This window comes from Camelina sativa, chromosome 2, assembly GCF_000633955.1.
Source record: "Camelina sativa cultivar DH55 chromosome 2, Cs, whole genome shotgun sequence".
Taxonomy (NCBI): domain Eukaryota; kingdom Viridiplantae; phylum Streptophyta; class Magnoliopsida; order Brassicales; family Brassicaceae; genus Camelina; species Camelina sativa.
In genome coordinates, this window is record NC_025686.1 from 26739173 (window position 1) to 26758408 (window position 19236).

The following is a 19236-nucleotide window of genomic DNA, read 5'->3' on the forward strand; positions in this document are numbered from 1 at the left end:
CAAGTTCCTTCTGCGCTACAAAAATTCTTTGACGCTTTTGTGTCAGAGGTGATAAAAAATGATGAGGGAATCTACAGTGGCCTGTTGAGCGACTTACTTGCTTACCTAGAAGAGGTTCATTACATGGTACGTGCGGTGAAGATAAGCTTCTTAGCATGGTATTGTTATTAGTTGTTTCAATAAGCTTAACTGTTATTTTAAAGTCATCTTATGTTCTATCTTATCAGTCAAGTAAAGCTGCTGAGGTACTTGTAGCCATCCTTGAGTTTTGGCATTGCTGGAAAAATCAGGAAAGAGAAAGCTTGGTAACTCGCCTTTTCACGTTGGAGGAAAATGAAAAAATGAGTTGTACCAGATGCAGAAGGAAGTCAGATTATCCAGAGCAAAGTTCTTATGGCATTGTTATGGCTGCAGATTCAGTCAGAGACCTGAAGGTATGTTTCATTTGTTTTCCTCTTTGTCCTACAGAAGTGGTACTTCCCCTTAATACATCTATAACGTCGTTCTTTGCTTATAAATATGCAGTGTTCTCTTGGGAATATGGAGTTTGTGGATATCATTAAGGTGATCCGCATGGAATTTAAAATGTTCTGTGACCTTAAAACAGGAGGATGTGGAAAGACAAACTTTGTTCATCACATTATAAGTAAACGCCCACCTATCTTCATAATCGGTAAGTTGGACCACCATGATTTCTATCTTATTTACTCATTTCATTGATTACGCTTTTTATATAGCAATATTGGTGTTTTGTGGGTTTGCAACACTAGTTTTGGAATGGGAGAAGAGCGAAACTGAGAAAGAAGTATTTGAAACAACAAAGGCTTTGGAGTGGGAAATAGACATCAGCAGGCTATATGAAGGCGTAGAACCAAACACTAACTACCGGCTTGTGTCAATGGTAAAATCTGAAACAAGGTCACAAATATTTGTCCTATCGTTCTTCATTATGTCTCTGTTACAGTCTCAACGTATGTGACGCAGGTTGGTTGTGGTGAAGAAGAAGAAGAGCACATTTGCATAGTTTATGAAAAGAACCGGTGGGTCAAACTCAGACGCACTGCTTTTGAAGGAGAGGTAAAAGACGAAACTGCTTGTCTTGCTTGAGTTGAATAATGAATTCAGATAGGCGAGAGAGAGGTGATGGAAATATANGTTGGAGGAAAATGAAAAAATGAGTTGTACCAGATGCAGAAGGAAGTCAGATTATCCAGAGCAAAGTTCTTATGGCATTGTTATGGCTGCAGATTCAGTCAGAGACCTGAAGGTATGTTTCATTTGTTTTCCTCTTTGTCCTACAGAAGTGGTACTTCCCCTTAATACATCTATAACGTCGTTCTTTGCTTATAAATATGCAGTGTTCTCTTGGGAATATGGAGTTTGTGGATATCATTAAGGTGATCCGCATGGAATTTAAAATGTTCTGTGACCTTAAAACAGGAGGATGTGGAAAGACAAACTTTGTTCATCACATTATAAGTAAACGCCCACCTATCTTCATAATCGGTAAGTTGGACCACCATGATTTCTATCTTATTTACTCATTTCATTGATTACGCTTTTTATATAGCAATATTGGTGTTTTGTGGGTTTGCAACACTAGTTTTGGAATGGGAGAAGAGCGAAACTGAGAAAGAAGTATTTGAAACAACAAAGGCTTTGGAGTGGGAAATAGACATCAGCAGGCTATATGAAGGCGTAGAACCAAACACCAACTACCGGCTTGTGTCAATGGTAAAATCTGAAACAAGGTCACAAATATTTGTCCTATCGTTCTTCATTATGTCTCTGTTACAGTCTCAACGTATGTGACGCAGGTTGGTTGTGGTGAAGAAGAAGAAGAGCACATTTGCATAGTTTATGAAAAGAACCGGTGGGTCAAACTCAGACGCACTGCTTTTGAAGGAGAGGTAAAAGACGAAACTGCTTGTCTTGCTTGAGTTGAATAATGAATTTAGATAGGCGAGAGAGAGGTGATGGAGATATGTGTGGTGAAAATGACATATAGGTTGTTGGTAACTGGAAGAATGTGGTCAGATACTGTGGAGAAAGGAAGGTCCGGCCAGAGATTCTGTTTTATGAAGCTGTCCCATCAATGACCTAACAAGTGTGTATCAAATTTAGAAAACCAAACATTGATGTATCCCAAAATCATCAGAAGTGATTGAAAATAACAGAACAAACAAAAAATCAAAAATGGCTTCAAAAGTCAGAATCACAGTGGTTTTAGCACAAGAAGGTTCAGATACGTAGCCTTAAAGTTCAATCTTAGTTCCATGAATTATGAACCTTGTGTGTGTTTCCAGCCTCAAGAGTTTTTTTATCCGGTTTCTTGCTCAAACTCTTCACCATCAGATTCCTCTGCATTGTCTGCATCATCATCCTCTGCTTCATTATCATCCTCTTCTTGTTGGTTGTCAACGACTGGTTTTCCAATTACCGGTAAAGCAGGACTCATCTTTCTGATCTCATTGCACTGCACCAAACCAGAGACCACAAGAATTACTTAAAACTTGTCTTGACATGACAAGGAGACAGGTGGTGAGGTTTTAAGCTTCTAGTAAATAATGTTTGAGAAAAGATTAATCTTGTCTAAAGTTCACAATGGCTGATTCCAAATCAGTAACTGAAACATCAATTTTTCCTCTTTGCTTAATTCCTCACTCTTTTTTTTAATGATTCAGGAAAACGGAACTACATTTGAAACACTGAAAATGGTAGTCAAATGTACAGATAGACTCAAATTCTTTTTCCAAACTTAATCTAGGAACCAAACCATACTAAACTTCTAGATCATCCACAGATCTTCTCGTCTACTTATACATGTTTGCAGGTCTAACCAAAACTATAAAAAAATGATAGTCAAATGAACAAAAATGCCTATATCAAATGGACTCTACACACTGAGAAAAACCACAACACTAGAATCACAACTCAGCATTGGAATCCACTAAATATTCAAACTTTTTGATCCAGAAACAGTAGTTCATCGGTTATAGCATCATGGTATCAATGTGAGATATAGAAAACGATCTGCCTAAAAACAAATAAAATATCACCACCACGGATCGAAATAAAGATTGATAATTTATCATCCGGTTATCATCAAATTAAGGGTTCACATTCAAAATCAGCTCTAATGACATGGAAATTAAAGGAGTTAAGATTGAAACAAGTATGCTTCAGTAACTACTCGAAAACTGAAATCAGCAGATTCCGAAAGAAGAGAGAGAAGATACCTTTTCTTCGAACTCAGCTTCTTCCATGGCGAGAAGCATCTCCTCGTTCTGCGGTTGAGGCCACTGTAAAGGAAGCAAATAAGACGCCGGTATTTCCTTCGTCGACGACGGGAACTGACTCATCAACGTCGGAAACTGTAACATTCTTCTCTCCCTTTCTTCTTTCTTCGTGGAGGACGACAGACAAAATAAATTAAACAACCAGCAGCAGTAGGTTTATCAAAACACTGCGTTTTTGTTACTGGGCTTTTATCCATGTTTAGCCCATTACTATTGCGTAATCGTAAATAGTGAAAAGTAATCTTTGTCTTAATTACTGTTAAAAAAAAGAAGAAGTTAAAAGCAATTTACCCTAGTGCTATGTCTAGTGAGCCCTTTTACTTTAGATATTGTAAAGAGAAGTGGTTCTTACGCGTAGGCCCATTGGGCCACTCCCTACCTTCCCGCGCGTGACTTACTCTTGAAACCTATAATATTAAAAACAAAATAAATTCGAACAAAAAATATACACACTGTATAGTGCATCTGATCTTCGATTGATAAAATACAGATATTTGATTATCTATAAGACTATACTATAAATTATAAAACATCGAAGATCTTGCGAATACATATATCACAGTTTTTATAATCTTCTCAAAGTAAAATTAGCATTTTTGTATATCATAAATTTAATTAATCTAATGGAAGAGTCTTCTTAATTATATTTCACGCATATCTACATATAAGATTTAATGTTCCTATGTTTTATTCCACTAGCTAGCTATTTAAGTTGGATGTCGTTCACTGTCACTGTTGTTTAATATACAGTACTCTCTAATCGTGATTTAAAGAAGCCAGTTATAGATAAAATATTGACTATCAATCTTTGCAAATATATGTGATGTGAATAGTTGTAAAGGCTGTACATTGCGTAAAAAACTTAGGGTAAAACGAAAAAGCTATCACATTGTTATTTTAAAAAGGCCAAACACACCTTTATAAAGGTTAACTCTTTATACTTTTTTCTTCTTTCCCACACCCATTTCCTGTGAGAAAGAAACGTCGCATGCGGGAATATAACAATACGGCCTTGCTTCTCGAAACAACGACACAAAACCTCTCTTTATATTACCTCCACACATATATATGTACGTCTACTACAAGTCTTGAAGTCTCTGAGTTTTTGTATGTCTACATTACAATATATATATATAGCTTGATAGCGAAATAGATTTAGAAAGCATATATACATAACATAAGTCATGTTTCTTGCTTCAGGTCTTTATCACCAGAAGCTTGTGTTCTTGATCGAGGTTTACCTCACTGAGATTGATCATGTTGATGATGATGGTGGAAGGTATTGTTCTGGCTAATAAGTCACCTTGATGAAGTTCTCGATTCCACTAATGAAGCTAAATGGGGGAATAAGCATTCCTGGTCCGATCCATTTCAATGGTTATTATATATCTTATTATATTTTAAAATAACTCGATAATGTTCAAGTTTGTATTCGTTGTTTTGATCACTGTTACGTATGTAAAATTCTCATGAAATGTATTGGTCGCTATAGCCTATAGCATTAATAATTCCAAGTCAATCAACGACTTTTATTTTGAAACGAATGTTTTTTTTTTTTTTTAACTGGTTACTCGGAAATTTTCGTTACGTCCTAAACCCACGAATACGTTAGTGCTTTTTTTTTTTTTTCTTTCTTTTTTAGTACTGATTTACTCGGAAATTTTCGTTACCTCCTAAACCCACGAATACGTAAGTGCTTCCAAACGAAAGCACGAAGACAACCCATATTTTCTTGATGTTAAACATTTGACAATATGCGAATTTAAAAACCAACCATATAATAAAAACCAAGTAATAAATCAACTACAAGTCTCATTGTTAGTCATGTACAGAGTAAAAACATAACTCCGGAGAAGCCTTAAATGTAATCTCTACATAATGACTCTGAATCGAGTTATGTTTGTGTTAAAAGTAAAATATGGTTGGAACTTGGTAGTTGTGTGTCATTAAACTCCTGATTAATTATCACGCCAAGATAAATTACACAAACGACTTTGAAAAGTAAAACATTCCTAGTCAATTGTTCTTTCTTTCGTTTTGGCTTCTTCCGGACACACTGAGACACGACCATAAAAAGTCCGCTTAATCGTCTTTCTTTGGTACCAAAAAAACAATGGCGAACAATCAAAGAAACATAAGCCTACTCTTCTCCTTTCTCTTCTCTGTTTCTTTGTCATGTCTCTGTTTATCTCCGATTCCAGCATCAGCTCGTCGTCAGGAACTCAGGTTCGGTGCGAACGGCGAGTTCAAGATACTTCAGGTTGCTGATATGCATTACGCAAACGGTGCCACAACCCCGTGTAACAATGTTCTTCCTAGCCAGAAACCTCACTGTTCTGACCTCAACACCACCATCTTCATGTCACGTGTCATCGCCGCCGAGAAGCCTGATCTCATCGTCTTCACCGGTAAAAAAAAAAAATCCCAAATTTTTAACAAATCCCTAATCTTTTCCTTGTCGATTACCACAAATCCGATTTATAATTTGTAAAAATCTGAACTTTATGGTTGTGTTATTTGTAAAAATCTGAACTTTATGGTTGTGTTATTTGTAAAAATCTGAACTTTATGGTTGTTTGCATAAACCCTGATTTTGAATTTAATGCAATTTTATTACCTTTGTGGGGTTTTGGTTTTGGTTTCAGGTGATAATATTTATGGGTCTGATGCTAAAGACGCAGTGAAGTCACTAAACGCAGCGTTTGCTCCTGCTATTGAGTCTAAGATCCCTTGGGTTGCTGTGTTGGGAAACCATGATCAAGAATCTACATTGACAAGACAAGGACTCATGGAACACATTGTGAAGCTTCCAAACACTTTATCTCAAGTGAATCCTCCTGAAGCTGCTCATTACATTGATGGTTTTGGTAATTACAATCTCAAAGTCCATGGAGCTTCTGATTCCAATCTACAGAACAAGTCTGTTCTTAATCTTTATTTTCTCGATAGTGGAGATTACTCTAGTGTTCCTGACATGGACAGTACTTATGATTGGATCAAAACTTCTCAGCAGTTTTGGTTTGAGCGCACTTCAAAACGTCTCCAGGTATATATATAATACATCAATGATGAGATGAAACAGTCTTGTTTGTTGATATTGATGACATTGTTGTTTTGACTCTTGTTATTGCAGAGAGAGTACAATGCAAAGCCTAATCCTCAAGAAGGTAAAGCACCAGGACTAGCTTACTTTCACATTCCATTACCGGAGTTTTGGAGTTTCGACTCAAAGAACGCTACAAAAGGAGTGAGACAAGAAGCTACATCAGCGGCTAAAACAAACTCAGGTTTCTTCACAACATTGGTAGCTAGAGGAGATGTGAAATCTGTGTTTGTTGGTCACGACCATGTCAACGACTTCTGTGGTAAACTCAAAGGGTTGAATCTATGTTATGGTGGTGGATTTGGGTATCATGCTTATGGGTTAGCTGGATGGGAGAGAAGAGCAAGAGTTGTGGTTGTTGATTTGAATAAGAAGGGGAAAGGTACTTGGGGAGATGTGAAGTCGATTAGGACATGGAAGAGGCTTGATGATAAGCATCTCTCTGTTATTGACGCTCAGGTTCTTTGGAACAGTTCTGCAAACGGATTAGTTGTTCCTCGTTTATGAGTTTATCATTTCATATGGTTATGTTTTGATCTGTCTACTAAAAAATGTTTGGTGTTTGGTTCTATAGATACGGATAAACCAAATTAATAAAATAAAAACAGTTTCTCATTGAGTTAGTTGAAGCTCGGTTTTGATGTAATTGACCTTCAAATACAAATATATGATGAATCTTGATTACAGTATTTGCAATCTGATCTACATACTAGTTCAAATAAGTTTTGGTAACATTCCATCAGCTAATTTTGGTTTTGATTCAAATAATATGACTATGATTAGTATGCTTATCAGAAATGAGAGATATATATAAAGAGTGAGAAATGATAAACAAGTAGCCCGTATAGCTCAGTGGTAGAGCGTCAGTCTTGTAAACTGAAGGTCCGTAGTTCGATCCTGCGTGCGGGCACTTTTTAGTTTTTTTTCCCTCATGAAGAAACGACGTCGTTACCATTGAAACGATGTCGTTTAAGCCAAAAGACCCAAAACTGAAAAACCCCTGACGTTGTCTCGTTCATCTTCATCCGTCGTCACTCTCTCTTGTTTTGTGGTTTCTTAGGGTTTTTTTTTTGTTGGATCCGCAATGGCGAATCTAATGCATAGATTCATCAAGAACAAGTCTTGCTTCAATTCAATCCAGAGGCTTACTAGTACTACTCCATCTCTCTTCACATACCAGAAGCCCTTCTTCATCAACAACAACAACATCGAGTCTGCTTTTGAGAAGCCCGATCCAGTTTCTCTAGTTAACCCTGTGATTACAGTCTCCCGGAATGAATTCGATAACCAACCTATGCGTTTTTACCCAAGTTTCTCTATGGGGTTATGCTTGAATCCCAATAATAAGATCCAAGGTCTGGATCTAGCTGAAACAAAGGAAGAGGAGGATGAGGAGAAAGATGCGAAGGAGATTGTGATTTATGCTGATAGTGTGAAGAAGAAGAGAAAGAAGAAGATGAACAAGCACAAGTATAGGAAACTCAGGAAACAGCTTGGTCGCAAGTCTTAGATTTTGCTGCTTCTCTTTTTATTTGCTATTCCGGTGAGATTTTCATTCCTTTCATGTCTTGTCTAAGATTAGGATTCAAAGGATGAACCTTTTTCTTTGAATTGGAACAAAAAGTTTCTTTGAATAGCCTTTGAGATTCCCATATTACAGATTACAACATTGCATTGTCATTAGTCATCTGTGTTCTTCTTTTGTTTTGTTTTGCCAACACATTTCTAATAAGAAAAGCTGTGTTATGTCTTTATTATAACGTCAATTGTTTGAATTATTCTGGATTCACAATATGTATTGTTATTGCTGAGATTTGAGAGTATAAAGATGGCATTTTTAAGTCTCTTAAGTTTGCTTGGATGTTCAAAGTTTGTGTTTTTCCTGTAAGCTTTTAACTGAGATACTCTGACTCACATTGCATTCTTGTGGAATCTTACAAGATTTATAGGGTAAAGTATCCCATTGTGTCATCCAAGTATTGGTTTACCTTTCGTGTTTTAGAAAGTTTTATATCGGTTGATGCGGATGGGTGGTATCCTCAGATTGTTTGGTATTTGATCACTAGCTGATGAACAGTCTGATGGATCTTCGACTTCTTTACCAACTTTATGTCTCGAGTTAGATAGAGAGGATACCCATTTTCGTCTTTATTTGTGTAGGTAGAAATGGTTTGACATTTTCAAGACTCCCATATGCAGAGTTTGCAGACATAGTTAGTGAGTCATGGTAGTTTCTCTGTGTGGGGCATTTAAAGACTTGCAATTGCAACTTGTAGTAGTTCACATCAGAAGAATGACACTTAACCATTCCAAGTATGAAAGTTTGTGTTTCTCTGCTTCCAAGTTTGTGTTCACATCAGAAGAATGACACTAACCATTCCAAGTATGAACAATCTGATGGATTTTCGACTTCTTTACCAACTTTATGTTTTGAGATAGATAGAGAGGATACCGATCTTCGACTTTATTTGTGTAGCTAGAAATTGTTTGACATTTTCAAAACGCACTAATGCAGAGTTTGCAGACATAGTTAGTGAGTCATAGTAATCTCTCTGTGTGGGCGCTCAAAGACTTGCCATTGCAACTTGTAGTAGTTCACATCAGAAGAATGACACTAACCATTCCAAGTTTTACATCTTACGAAAGTTTGTGTTTCTCTGCTTTCCCTGCTTCAATAGGGTTGTTGTTCCAACTCTGAAGTTTAACTGCATCGGTTTTTTTGACATTCTCGTTTGTCGGATATGACTCATGTGCCAAGGCTGCAACCTTAGAGAATAATGGGTTATGATGATCTTGAACCTACTTATTGGCATTGTTCAAAGCCTTTGATTATCTGTTCTTTCTCGATGAACAGAGGATTTTCCTCTGATTACTGTTCCAAGATGATTGGATATATGCTTCGTTCATCTTCTTTGATGTTAGTGGTTGATGTCCATTAACATTCAAAATTTCAAACTGATAACTCTTTATCTTTTTCCTTTGTACTGCATAACATAATTGAGTTCAAGAATAACAAAAATATAACTTTTGCTATATACAGTATCTCACTTTTGTTTCTGCTAACATCGATAACAAAACTCTAGAGAATCGTCACAGAGAATCAAAAGAGATAATATCTTAGACTTCAAGGCTAACACCTACAAGCTAAGTGTGTCATTTAAAAACTTCATTCTCATCTTCAATTGCATACGGGTGAATTAGGCACTATCCTTGAGAAGAGATGTGGGAAGAACGGATTCAACGGGAACATTTGGTGCCAACAGTTTGCATCTATGGTCGAAAACGTATTGCAACATGCGGCTCCAATGTGTCCAAATTGGCCAGAAAAATTGAATTGTAAATTTGAAGTACACATCCTTGGACATTGAAGATCGATAACCAACATTTTACCGGATTGATGAGAGAAATTGGAGAAAAATATACTTGATATTGTTGGCTCTGTTTGAGCTACTCCCAGTCCCAGTGTGCTCAAAACGGCAGCACATAATGCTATAACTAAGATCAAAGAAGCAATAGCTTTGGAATTGATCCCCATCTATATTTCTGATCCTACCTTTTTCTTGTTCTTTCTTCTCTCTTTTAAGCTTGGGGTTAGATACGTGGATGGTTTTAGGAATAAGTTTAATGTTATAGGGTTAGATAGAAATATGACTTTAGTAAAGTTAATAAGAAACGTATCCAAAAGTTTAAGTTTCGTGTTTTTTTTTTTAAGTTTTGTGTGTTCAGAGCGACAAACAAGAATGTCATCAGTGGAATTAAAGTTATAAATCAGATACTATTAACAAACTCAAAATATCATACAATATAAATAGTATTTTAGCCGTTTCCTTTTCTTCTTTTGTATATGTTTTAGTTTTCTCTTTAGTTCATACGTGGTTGAATATCTGGTCACTTGTATTTTATCATGATACGGAATCATTATTGTCGTCTAGTATGAAAACATCGGTGGCTGCATGGCTCCACTACTCAGAAAGCTTGACGGGTTGTCAATTTGTCACTTATCACACATGCATGGACATGGTACTTATTTCATGTTGTTTTTCTTTTTATATATGTAACTTAAAAAAAAAAAAAGAATCTTATTCTATGTTTCATGTATGATATAGTTTCATCAATAAAATTTAAAAATAAGTTTTATGCATGTAAAAGAAAATAGATTAAAATCTTGATTGATAGTATTTGTTTAAGAGTGCTACTACTAATAACTGCAAGTAAAATTTAGTGATTAAACTTGCCCTATTTTTCCTAATCTCTTTCTCAATTTTTTTTTTTTATAACATGGTTTAGGGTTTTAAAAAGAATGACAAGAATTTGACTGTGAATATGATATGAATATTTTCAAGTAAAATGCATTCATCTGGTAGTTAAGCAGTATGAGTAGAAATGTAAGACACGAAACCAGAATGCGTGGTTCATCTGTTCCCCACGCGTCTTTCCTTTTTTGCCAGTCGACGAAAGAATGATTAAAGAAATATCTTGTTTTTAACTTTTATAATTAAGCACATGTTTGTTTCTAATAATTTGCCTTTGTTTGCTTTCGAATCCTCCTCAATTATGATCAACCTTTCCACCATATCAGTGACTACGACCGCTTGGTCAATTTTGATCTCTTAAATGTATTTTCTATTTTCGTTCCTTCCAAATTCTCATTATGTGATCATGCATAGTTGATACTACTGTGATTGATTAGACCGATCCAACTTGAATATCAATTAGATCTTTTAATGATTCAGATGCAATCAGGTTTACGCATATAATTTAGCAGACCAATCAGCGACAAAAGAATGATGATCTGTGATACATGATACATCTTGTCAAAAATGAATTATACCAACCCAAACTTAACTTAATACCGAAATTATTCAGATTCGATAATCCTTTGAATCCCATGTGTACTGTTGTTAGCGTGTTTTCACCGAGATTCAACAATTCTGTATATATATATATTTTTTACCACAAATTCTCCAAAACCTTAGTTATACTATGTTGTAACCATTAACCAATAACACATTTATATAAAAATCTGACCAAACAAAGACAGGTTGAAAGGGTTACTCATCAACAAATTTAACCCAATCAACCGGTCGAAAAGACAAATTACAAACAAACAAAACCTCCAACTCTAATAATGGCTTCTAACAAACACTCATTGTACAATCTAAAATGCCATATATTTTACAATATTCATATTAACTTGTTCCGGATTCTAATGAAATCTTCTGCTTCTTCTTTAAATAACACTTCGCTTTTGTTCTTTTTTGATTGTGACAACGAAGACATGGCTTTCGCGGACGCAACTCTTCTCACCAGAACCTTCCACTTCGTCTCCTCAACCATTTTCTTGTCCTTTTCACCTCTTTTTTTAAATTGCCTATTCCAATCACCAAAAAAAAAAAAAAAAAGTTGACAACGATATCAGATTTTTATGCTTTCAAAAATATCTTTTGATTTAAAAAAAAAAACAAATATCTTATAACAATTTCAACAAAACAAAATATTTCCAGCCGTCCGATCACGACTCATCATCTAATAAGTAGGCCTACCACCACAATACATACAACAATTATAATTGGCGCCGAAAGTTTTAAAAAGAAAAGAAAAAAATCAAGTGAACATTTAAAATGTGGTTTTTAATGATTCTAAAATGTCGGTAATTTTACCTGCAAAGAGGGACACGGCAAGATTCAGATTGGTCGTCGCAGACGGAAGAATGGAGTCTAAGGAGTTGAATCATTCTCTTGCAACGGACACAACCTTTGCCATCTACTCGTTTCTTGCATACTGCAAAGTGACGTATCAGAAGTTGGAGACCGTAACAAGTAGAGAAGGCACTGCACGGACCGGTTTTGACTTGAGATGTTGACTTGTTGTTGTTGTCTAAGTTGCAAGATGGTCCGACTAGTGTGCAACCTTCGGTACATATATGTTCTATACATTCCATGGCTTCACTCAATTGCATATACAGATTCTGTTCTCGTCTGTGTCTCCGTCTTCTTTTCTTCCGCTGCAAGAAATTTACCCAAAACTATGATTAGAAGCTAATTCGAATAAATTCAATTCAAAATGCTAGTAATCAAAATATTGGTTACGGATCGAACCGTGAGGATCAAACAACAAAACAGAGTTTTCTTGAATACCAAGTTTTTACAAAAGAAGGTCTTGTGATGAGTAAAAATTACCGATTCAGCCTCGTCGATGAATTGGAGAATGTCGAGTTCAAGAAAAGGATCGTGTTCTTGAAGAAACTTCCAACCTTCGGTCTGTTCAACGGTCTTGAACTTGGACTGAATAAGACGCATACACTTGAGAAAGAGGTCAGGTGCGTCGCAGAGCCGAGCCAGCTGGAGAACATCGACCACGTTTTCGACGGTTACTGACTCACCAACGCCTTTAGTGCATCGCTGTTTTAACTGAGTCACCACGTACACGTGTGATAAAGCCAGTAGATGGATCCCATACGTTTTCATCTCCTTCTCGGTGAGACTACTAAACAAAGACAAGTCAGGGTATTTTAGTCATTGCGCAGTAAACTTTTGATAATTAAAAGATTTTAAAAAGACATCCCAGTTGAACTTTTCAAATTTGGTTCTAGGTTGTTTCGTCTAACCTATGTGTGTTGTGTTTCACACATTTTTAAACAAAATCAATCACAATCTGGACATCAGCTGGTTGTGAGGTACTACTTTTAAAATTGGTATTAAACATTCATAAAGTTGAAAAGTCGAATTAGGTAAAAAGGTTTAAGTTTAAGAGGATGTATTTAGTTTGATTAAAGGTGATACTATGAATAAACGAACGAACCTTGGTGAATAGAGGAATCTGACGAAAACTGAAACGGCGTCGCATGGAACACCTAGAATCTTGATAACTCTCTTGGATGATCCGCCGTGGATTTTCCTAGGCTTCTCCATGATGTTCGTTAGTACCCGTGACGCTGAAGCCTGCATTTTTTTTTTAAAACAAAACCAAAGATTAACAAACCAAACCCTACAAAAAGTTTGATCATATGAAGAACGTAAAAAGTTTCATCGGGGAAAAAGAAAACTTACGAGGATACCAGAGTGTGCAGGAATACGACGACGACCAGAGGTGATGATATCAACATCAGTTTCCACAAGATCGTATGAAACTTTATCAGCGTTTAACGAAACGTCGCCGACGTTTGTAGTAGCGGTTATAGCCATCGTTTTGCGTTAAGAGAGAAAGAGAGTGATGGGTACGTGGCTTTTTAATTTTGGGTGGGAGGAGTTCTTAATTGAATGATGGAGAAGCATAGAGGCATGCTTCTCTGTGTTTTATAGACAGCTCAACGAAGCCTTTGGTCCTTTTCTGATTTACACGTGGCTTTCTTTATAGATAAAATATCTTTTTTCTTTTATTTTGTTATACACACACTCGTTCTCGTGTATCTGATTCTCTGTATTTTGTTGTTATTCTGAATAAATTTGTAACAATATTATATTAGTGAACTGTATTATCAGGAGTTTAAGGCTCTCAGATCTGTATTGTATGTGTATGTATGTTAGATAAGTCTCATGACTCATGATAAATAATTTGCGGCTGTCTTTTAACTGTATCAATTTTATTATAAGTCATTATGATATATAAAACTCCAGATTCAAATAATAGGTTGTGGTTTTGTTTTCCCCGTGTTAATGTCTTTTGATCATACAGATAATACCCATAATAATTAGCTTGGCTATTTATTGTTACTTAAAAAAAAAATTATGTACCAAACAGAAAATAGAATAGTGTTAATCAAAGACAAAAAAATTACTGTTGTAAAAAAAAAAAACTAAGTGATTTGTGTAAAAGTTACAAATCTTAGGTTATTCAATGATGAATTTTAAAAAGTCTCTTAAAATCCACTATTATTGAAATAATAATTTAAAAATTTACTTTAAAATCCACTGTTATTCAAAACAGTTTGTGAATTTGGATTTTAATAAGTTGTAGGGATCCTGGAGGATTTGAGAGAATTTGTTTAGTTAAAAATACACAAATCCAAATCTCATGGTTTTAGGTGGAATTTCAAAGAATTTTACTATAAATCATATCAACTTCTTTAAAATATATCAAATTTTTCCAAAATCATTATTTCAACATACAACCCCTAAATAAATGTAAACAAACCCAACAACAACCAAAAAAAAAAGCCCATGTGGACTTATGTCGTTTACGCTTGTTAATTGACTAATAAATGTACAGATTCTTAAAAAAAAAAAATTCTTAGCCTTACAAAATTATTGAGATGATGTTGAAAAAAAAATATATATTGAGATGATGATTCACCAAAAAAAAAATTATTGAGATGATAAATATCATTTTTTGTTCCCAGTCGGAAAAGTTTGATACAAAAAAAAAATTTCAATAAAAACTTTTTTTTTTGGTTAAAATTCAATAAAAACTTTATTTCTTCAATCCGAACTGATCATATCTGAAACTCTTGATGAGTTACATTGATCTAACTACGGTTACATATGTATAAAGTGTTTTGTAATATATCTTGTTATAAAATTCAATAGCGTTAATATGTCTCAAGCATTGTCAAATAGCCGCAGTGCCTCCTAACAAATATTTTCTTATTCCCAACCTGATTATACCAACAGGATCTAACCTATAGATCATGATCATTATATTAGTGTTTAATTAGACCTTTCGATGTACACCAGTGTTGTCGACTCTATTATATTCCCAACATTACACCCATATACTATTATTTTCTTACTTTCCACTAAAAAGTTCATATAATGTTTGGGATGACAACAAAACAAGTATTATTACTTTTGATATAATGTTTGGGATGACAACAAAACAAGTATTACTTTTGGTACCATGTAGGATCGTTTGTCCCCATGAAGTCACGAATGTATACGTTTTCTATTGATCTTACGTGGGCAAAAGTGATAAAACCGGTCAAAAAATATTTGCCTTGTAATGTAGAAAAAGTGTCGATATATGGTTATTTTATAGTTGAGAAAGGCCGGTTATTGAAAGTTAACCGACCTTTGCCTCTTCCCAAGAGCCACCTCCTCGTCTACGTGTCTGGTTGATCCTCATCCACTCTCAAGCCCCTCTTGTCTGGCTACTTGCCATTCTCTGATTTATCCATTCATGCCACTAAATTTTCTTTATTCTGGTCTATTAAATTGTCACAACATCAAAGAAGTTGGAAGAATTGAATATCGTGGAAGGAAATAAAGTGCATCGTGAATATTGTGTACGTTGGCAGATTTGGTGGTTTGCGCCATTCATAACAGTCAAGCTTAGCCATTGACATGATGACACGTGATGAAAATGGAAAATTTATAGACTTTGATGTTGCGCGTACGACGTATCAATATTAATTATCTGACATTGACAAATATGAATCTGAACCAATTTAACGAATTATGACTTTAAACACCGTTACATATGTTCCGAACGTTTTAGGTATCCGAGCATATGTGTTGACCATAGCTAGTTTAGACAAGCTGACAAGGCCATGAATATTCTAACTTACACATTGCAAAATTTGTTTTAAGCCTTGAGAGTTGTTGTAGTTTTGTTTATGTACACTTTTCTAGTTTTATAACATTTACGTATTTTATTATAAGCTGCTGGGGGTTGTTATCCTTTCATTAAGTCTACAAGTATGTATATGTTGGATAAATTACTCATGTTGTTGTTATAACTTTTAAGTATTCACAAATGGCTCTTTAAGAAAACGAAACATCAAAATCCAAAACTTGTGGATAAGTTTCCACGGAAGACAAAAGTGAAAAGTGTTAATAAACTAATGGATTTGATGATTTCATGTAATAAGATTCTTGCTAACAAATTTTAGCATTTGGGAATTAAAATATTACTGAACACTTTCTAATTCTAAACTGATTATATTCCACTTGATCACTCTTTGAAGCACTGGAGATTGATGTGTATGTTATATAGTACTCCGATCTTATCTTTAGAGTTTGGACTTTTTGGATATATATTTTATATTTACAAAGTATCATGAATCATGATGTACTTAACCCTAATAAAAATGGTAGAAATCTACTAAATATTGGTAGTGACAGTTTGGAAAAAAAACATTCAAACAAAAAAAGAAAAGAAAAAGATGCTTAACACATAAATAGGATGGTTGACCAATTCACAAACCAGGGTGACCGTTGACCTGACCACCCCTCCCTTGGTCTTCGGAGCCAAGAACGTCGACGAGGCGCTGACTCCTTACTATTTGGAAAATTATCTCTCTTTTTTTTTTTCGTTCTTCTAAACTTTTATGCTAATCGGATATGTTTATATTTTTATAATTGAAAATACCACAAAATAATTAAATTAAAGTAGAATAAAGTAAAATAGATAATTTGGCTGATCACAAATTCTCAATGTAGCCGTGGCGGGTAGTTTTCTCAAGCTAGCCTTTTAAAATAGTCTTTGAACTTGGTCAAAAAAGGAATAAAAAAAAAACAAATTTGTGGGCTTCATTCATGATTAGATAACAAACGCTTCAATTTTGTTGAAGCTGTGTGTAATTTACAAGTGAGCTCCGAAGGAATTGGGTCTAACCCTTTGAATAGGGCCCAAAATTTGAAGAAAATATTTGAAGGCATGGACTTGGAGTATGAAAACAACGATTGTACATAGAGAAAACATAGATAAAAAATAAGCAATATTTAACACTTACAAGAAGAATAAATTCTTTTCTATACACATAAATAGAATAACAGTTGTTTAAATGTTGACAACAAATTAGATAATTGTCGAATAGACGAAGACACCCAAAATCAAGCGAAGCTTTGTTGGATTTGTTGGATAATCGGAGGAATTATAGTCTGATAAGCTCTCTCCGAAGGATGTCCAATGTCCCAAAACACATAACGAGATGCATCCAAGCATGGTATAGGAGCCGCCGGAGCACAACAGCAAGGCCTACTTGGCGAGGTAAATCCTAAAAGAAATTACCAAAAAAATTTTGAGAAAAAAAATCAGGAACTTCTGATTCGAAATAAATGATTGCATTCATGTTTTAAATGGTTACACACACTATATGAAACGGAGCGGACAAAACTTACCAAAAAACACATTACACTTTTGTAATATGTTTTTTGGTCTCTCTCTCGCTTCATATAGCTTAACCATTCATAGCTTTAAATATTGAAAAAAAACTTGTTTTAAAAATACACTAAGATTTTGGTGATTTAAAATTTACCTGATCTTAGAGGGTTTTTGACGAGTTCAAGAAGAGGAGTATACATGTCGACGTAGATGGAACGAGAACCTGAGAGCAACGTGTTGAGGTTGTTGACTTCGTTAGCTAGCTTCTGGTTAAAAAGTCTAGCCACTGCGTTTGCGGGTTCTAGACATAACCCTCCAAGAGCATTACTTGCTCCTGGCAAGCAACCCAATGGTAATGTTCCCATAATTGCAAATTTTCTTGCTCCCAAATTATATAATTCCTATTATCAATATATATATTTTTCATATGATCAAAAAATTAAAATTTTATGTCAAATTATGTAAATTTGGAATTTAACTCTCGCAAAAATTATTATACCTTTATGAATGATTGAGTCCATGAAATCATCAAGTCAGTGTATGAGAAGATAGTGTAACGCATGTTTCTTGCTGGATTTGTAAAATATGTGATGGCAATATCGTTATTTCCAGCGGAAATAACAAATACCGCATTCGATATGATTGATCTTGTTTTCTCTTCATCTCCTGTGATGCTATTTAGCTTTGCTATGTAAGCTTTGAAGTCGTTTAACTGGTCTGGCACCCAAATCACTCCCTATTTTTGATCCAATAAATATGATATTATTAGTCGTCAATATAGATTATTAGATGAAAAAAAGCTAATCACATTATATCTTAATTAGTTTAATTACCTGAATTCTGGCGGTCATTGGATCTAAACCGGAACCACCAGAAGCAAAACTAACACCGGTTAAGATATCATTGGGTTGAAGGAATGGGCTACGATAAGCTGGTACAATATTCTTTATTCCCAAACCTTCGGCTGCATTCATATTTCACCCAAAAAAATAAAATTGAATGATGAATTCACTTCTTAATTAATAAGTAAAATGGTGAAAATGTTTTTTTTTTTTCTTATTGTAAAAGAAAATTACCAATCAGGTCTGTAGGAATCCTTCCATTGCCAAATCTTCCTGTGGGTATCCGAGTTACAAAATCTCTTCCATACGGATAGAAATTAACCTTAGTTAGAGTGAAGAGATTATTGTTGTTGCCCGTATCGAGTATCGAATCTCCGAACGCTATAACCGCGGTTATATTTCCGGCATGGACGATAGAAACTGATATAACATAGACTAATACTATTGTGGTGTGAATAGCTATATAATTCATTTTTATTGTATGCGTTGATATATTCTGCTTGCCTCTGAATTCAATATATGTTTTAGAAAGGCTTTGGGCTTATTTGTAGAGCCGGCAACTGATTAACGAACGAACCATAGTTGTTAATTGTTATGGCGCCATGGTTAGTATTTCTGTTACTAAATAAACTAATTTTTAAGAGGTGAACCGAATCGAATTTATCCGGTGATTTGTTTTTACCCTTCTTGTGTTTTTTTTCTATAGAATTCTGTTATCATGTTGGCTATTAGATGTAGGCAGTTTGATTCGGTTCACACGACTTAATGCTAAACATCATAGTTTTTTTCCTTAATGGACGTGATTCTATATATTTGTATTATCATATTGAGAAATATGTAACATGCATTGATGCACATAACGTGAGTTAATTAACAAGTCGTTTTAAATTCTTCATCTATTTTATGAAAGTGTCTTTTTAACTCAATTCAAACATCTTCAGATTCTTCTTAC

The 19236-nt window shown here is 34.8% G+C and overlaps 7 protein-coding genes and 1 non-coding gene across 10 annotated transcripts in view; 5 read left to right on the forward strand and 3 right to left on the reverse strand.

The window, feature by feature from the left end:
• The window catches only part of LOC104757169, a 3854-nt gene extending 2706 nt beyond the window's left edge, over nucleotides 1–1148 (forward strand). Inside the window, exons 7-11 of the mRNA XM_019231465.1 lie at nucleotides 5–126; nucleotides 228–434; nucleotides 526–673; nucleotides 771–901; nucleotides 985–1148. Coding sequence (XP_019087010.1) covers nucleotides 5–126; nucleotides 228–434; nucleotides 526–673; nucleotides 771–901; nucleotides 985–1107 — 731 coding nt within the window. The 3' untranslated portion in view covers nucleotides 1108–1148. The remainder of the gene's footprint in view (nucleotides 1–4; nucleotides 127–227; nucleotides 435–525; nucleotides 674–770; nucleotides 902–984) is intronic.
• Nucleotides 1168–2104, forward strand: LOC104757180. Its single transcript, XM_010479908.1, has 5 exons — nucleotides 1168–1267; nucleotides 1359–1506; nucleotides 1604–1734; nucleotides 1818–1910; nucleotides 2009–2104. Exons 1-5 carry the CDS (start codon nucleotides 1175–1177, stop codon nucleotides 2102–2104), a joined length of 561 nt encoding a protein of 186 aa, XP_010478210.1. The 5' UTR covers nucleotides 1168–1174.
• Nucleotides 1749–3428, reverse strand: LOC104740851 (nucleolin-like). Of its 2 annotated transcripts, XM_010461578.2 has the most exons (3): nucleotides 3240–3428; nucleotides 2290–2476; nucleotides 1749–2100 (listed from the first exon to the last, which is right to left on the reverse strand). In XM_010461578.2, the coding sequence occupies exons 1-2, from the start codon at nucleotides 3381–3383 to the stop codon at nucleotides 2321–2323; spliced, it is 300 nt and encodes a 99-aa protein (XP_010459880.1). In that variant the 5' UTR covers nucleotides 3384–3428; the 3' UTR covers nucleotides 1749–2100; nucleotides 2290–2320. The 2 variants fall into 2 exon arrangements, with proteins under 2 accessions (XP_010459880.1, XP_010459871.1); XM_010461569.2 differs by lacking the exon at nucleotides 1749–2100 and having other exon boundaries at nucleotides 2120–2476.
• LOC104740873 (probable inactive purple acid phosphatase 29) lies at nucleotides 5322–7025 on the forward strand. Its single transcript, XM_010461600.1, has 3 exons — nucleotides 5322–5707; nucleotides 5945–6345; nucleotides 6433–7025. Exons 1-3 carry the CDS (start codon nucleotides 5413–5415, stop codon nucleotides 6907–6909), a joined length of 1173 nt encoding a protein of 390 aa, XP_010459902.1. The 5' UTR covers nucleotides 5322–5412; the 3' UTR covers nucleotides 6910–7025.
• TRNAT-UGU lies at nucleotides 7241–7312 on the forward strand. Its single transcript has one exon. It is a non-coding gene; the product is annotated as a tRNA-Thr (tRNA).
• LOC104740883 lies at nucleotides 7400–8180 on the forward strand. Its single transcript, XM_010461612.2, has one exon. The coding sequence runs from the start codon at nucleotides 7487–7489 to the stop codon at nucleotides 7910–7912; it is 426 nt and encodes a 141-aa protein (XP_010459914.1). The 5' UTR covers nucleotides 7400–7486; the 3' UTR covers nucleotides 7913–8180.
• On the reverse strand, nucleotides 11398–13676 carry LOC104740894 (BTB/POZ and TAZ domain-containing protein 1-like). Of its 2 annotated transcripts, none has more exons than XM_010461620.1 (5): nucleotides 13452–13675; nucleotides 13204–13343; nucleotides 12582–12888; nucleotides 12063–12406; nucleotides 11398–11773 (listed from the first exon to the last, which is right to left on the reverse strand). In XM_010461620.1, exons 1-5 carry the CDS (start codon nucleotides 13584–13586, stop codon nucleotides 11587–11589), a joined length of 1113 nt encoding a protein of 370 aa, XP_010459922.1. In that variant the 5' UTR covers nucleotides 13587–13675; the 3' UTR covers nucleotides 11398–11586. The 2 variants fall into 2 exon arrangements, with proteins under 2 accessions (XP_010459922.1, XP_010459926.1); XM_010461624.2 differs by having other exon boundaries at nucleotides 11509–11773; nucleotides 12582–12885; nucleotides 13452–13676.
• Nucleotides 17172–18756, reverse strand: LOC104757199 (GDSL esterase/lipase At5g63170-like). The gene is made up of 5 exons (XM_010479929.1): nucleotides 18519–18756; nucleotides 18276–18406; nucleotides 17942–18178; nucleotides 17597–17843; nucleotides 17172–17335 (listed from the first exon to the last, which is right to left on the reverse strand). Exons 1-5 carry the CDS (start codon nucleotides 18754–18756, stop codon nucleotides 17172–17174), a joined length of 1017 nt encoding a protein of 338 aa, XP_010478231.1.

Coding starts and splice junctions, on each gene's coding strand:
- LOC104757180 (XM_010479908.1), top strand. CDS start 1,175: ATGAGTTGTACCAGATGCAGAAGGAAGTCAGATTATCCAGAGCAAAGT. Junction 1,268..1,358: donor ATTCAGTCAGAGACCTGAAG/GTATGTTTCATT, acceptor ATAAATATGCAG/TGTTCTCTTGGGAATATGGA. Junction 1,735..1,817: donor ACTACCGGCTTGTGTCAATG/GTAAAATCTGAA, acceptor TATGTGACGCAG/GTTGGTTGTGGTGAAGAAGA.
- LOC104740851 (XM_010461578.2), bottom strand. CDS start 3,383: ATGTTACAGTTTCCGACGTTGATGAGTCAGTTCCCGTCGTCGACGAAG. Junction 2,477..3,239: donor AAGCTGAGTTCGAAGAAAAG/GTATCTTCTCTC, acceptor GGTTTGGTGCAG/TGCAATGAGATCAGAAAGAT.
- LOC104740873 (XM_010461600.1), top strand. CDS start 5,413: ATGGCGAACAATCAAAGAAACATAAGCCTACTCTTCTCCTTTCTCTTC. Junction 5,708..5,944: donor TGATCTCATCGTCTTCACCG/GTAAAAAAAAAA, acceptor TTTTGGTTTCAG/GTGATAATATTTATGGGTCT. Junction 6,346..6,432: donor GCACTTCAAAACGTCTCCAG/GTATATATATAA, acceptor TTGTTATTGCAG/AGAGAGTACAATGCAAAGCC.
- LOC104740883 (XM_010461612.2), top strand. CDS start 7,487: ATGGCGAATCTAATGCATAGATTCATCAAGAACAAGTCTTGCTTCAAT.
- LOC104740894 (XM_010461620.1), bottom strand. CDS start 13,586: ATGGCTATAACCGCTACTACAAACGTCGGCGACGTTTCGTTAAACGCT. Junction 13,344..13,451: donor CTGCACACTCTGGTATCCTC/GTAAGTTTTCTT, acceptor AAAAAAATGCAG/GCTTCAGCGTCACGGGTACT. Junction 12,407..12,581: donor TCATCGACGAGGCTGAATCG/GTAATTTTTACT, acceptor AATTTCTTGCAG/CGGAAGAAAAGAAGACGGAG.
- LOC104757199 (XM_010479929.1), bottom strand. CDS start 18,756: ATGAATTATATAGCTATTCACACCACAATAGTATTAGTCTATGTTATA. Junction 17,844..17,941: donor GGACTCAATCATTCATAAAG/GTATAATAATTT, acceptor TATTGATAATAG/GAATTATATAATTTGGGAGC. Junction 17,336..17,596: donor CAAAAACCCTCTAAGATCAG/GTAAATTTTAAA, acceptor AATTTCTTTTAG/GATTTACCTCGCCAAGTAGG.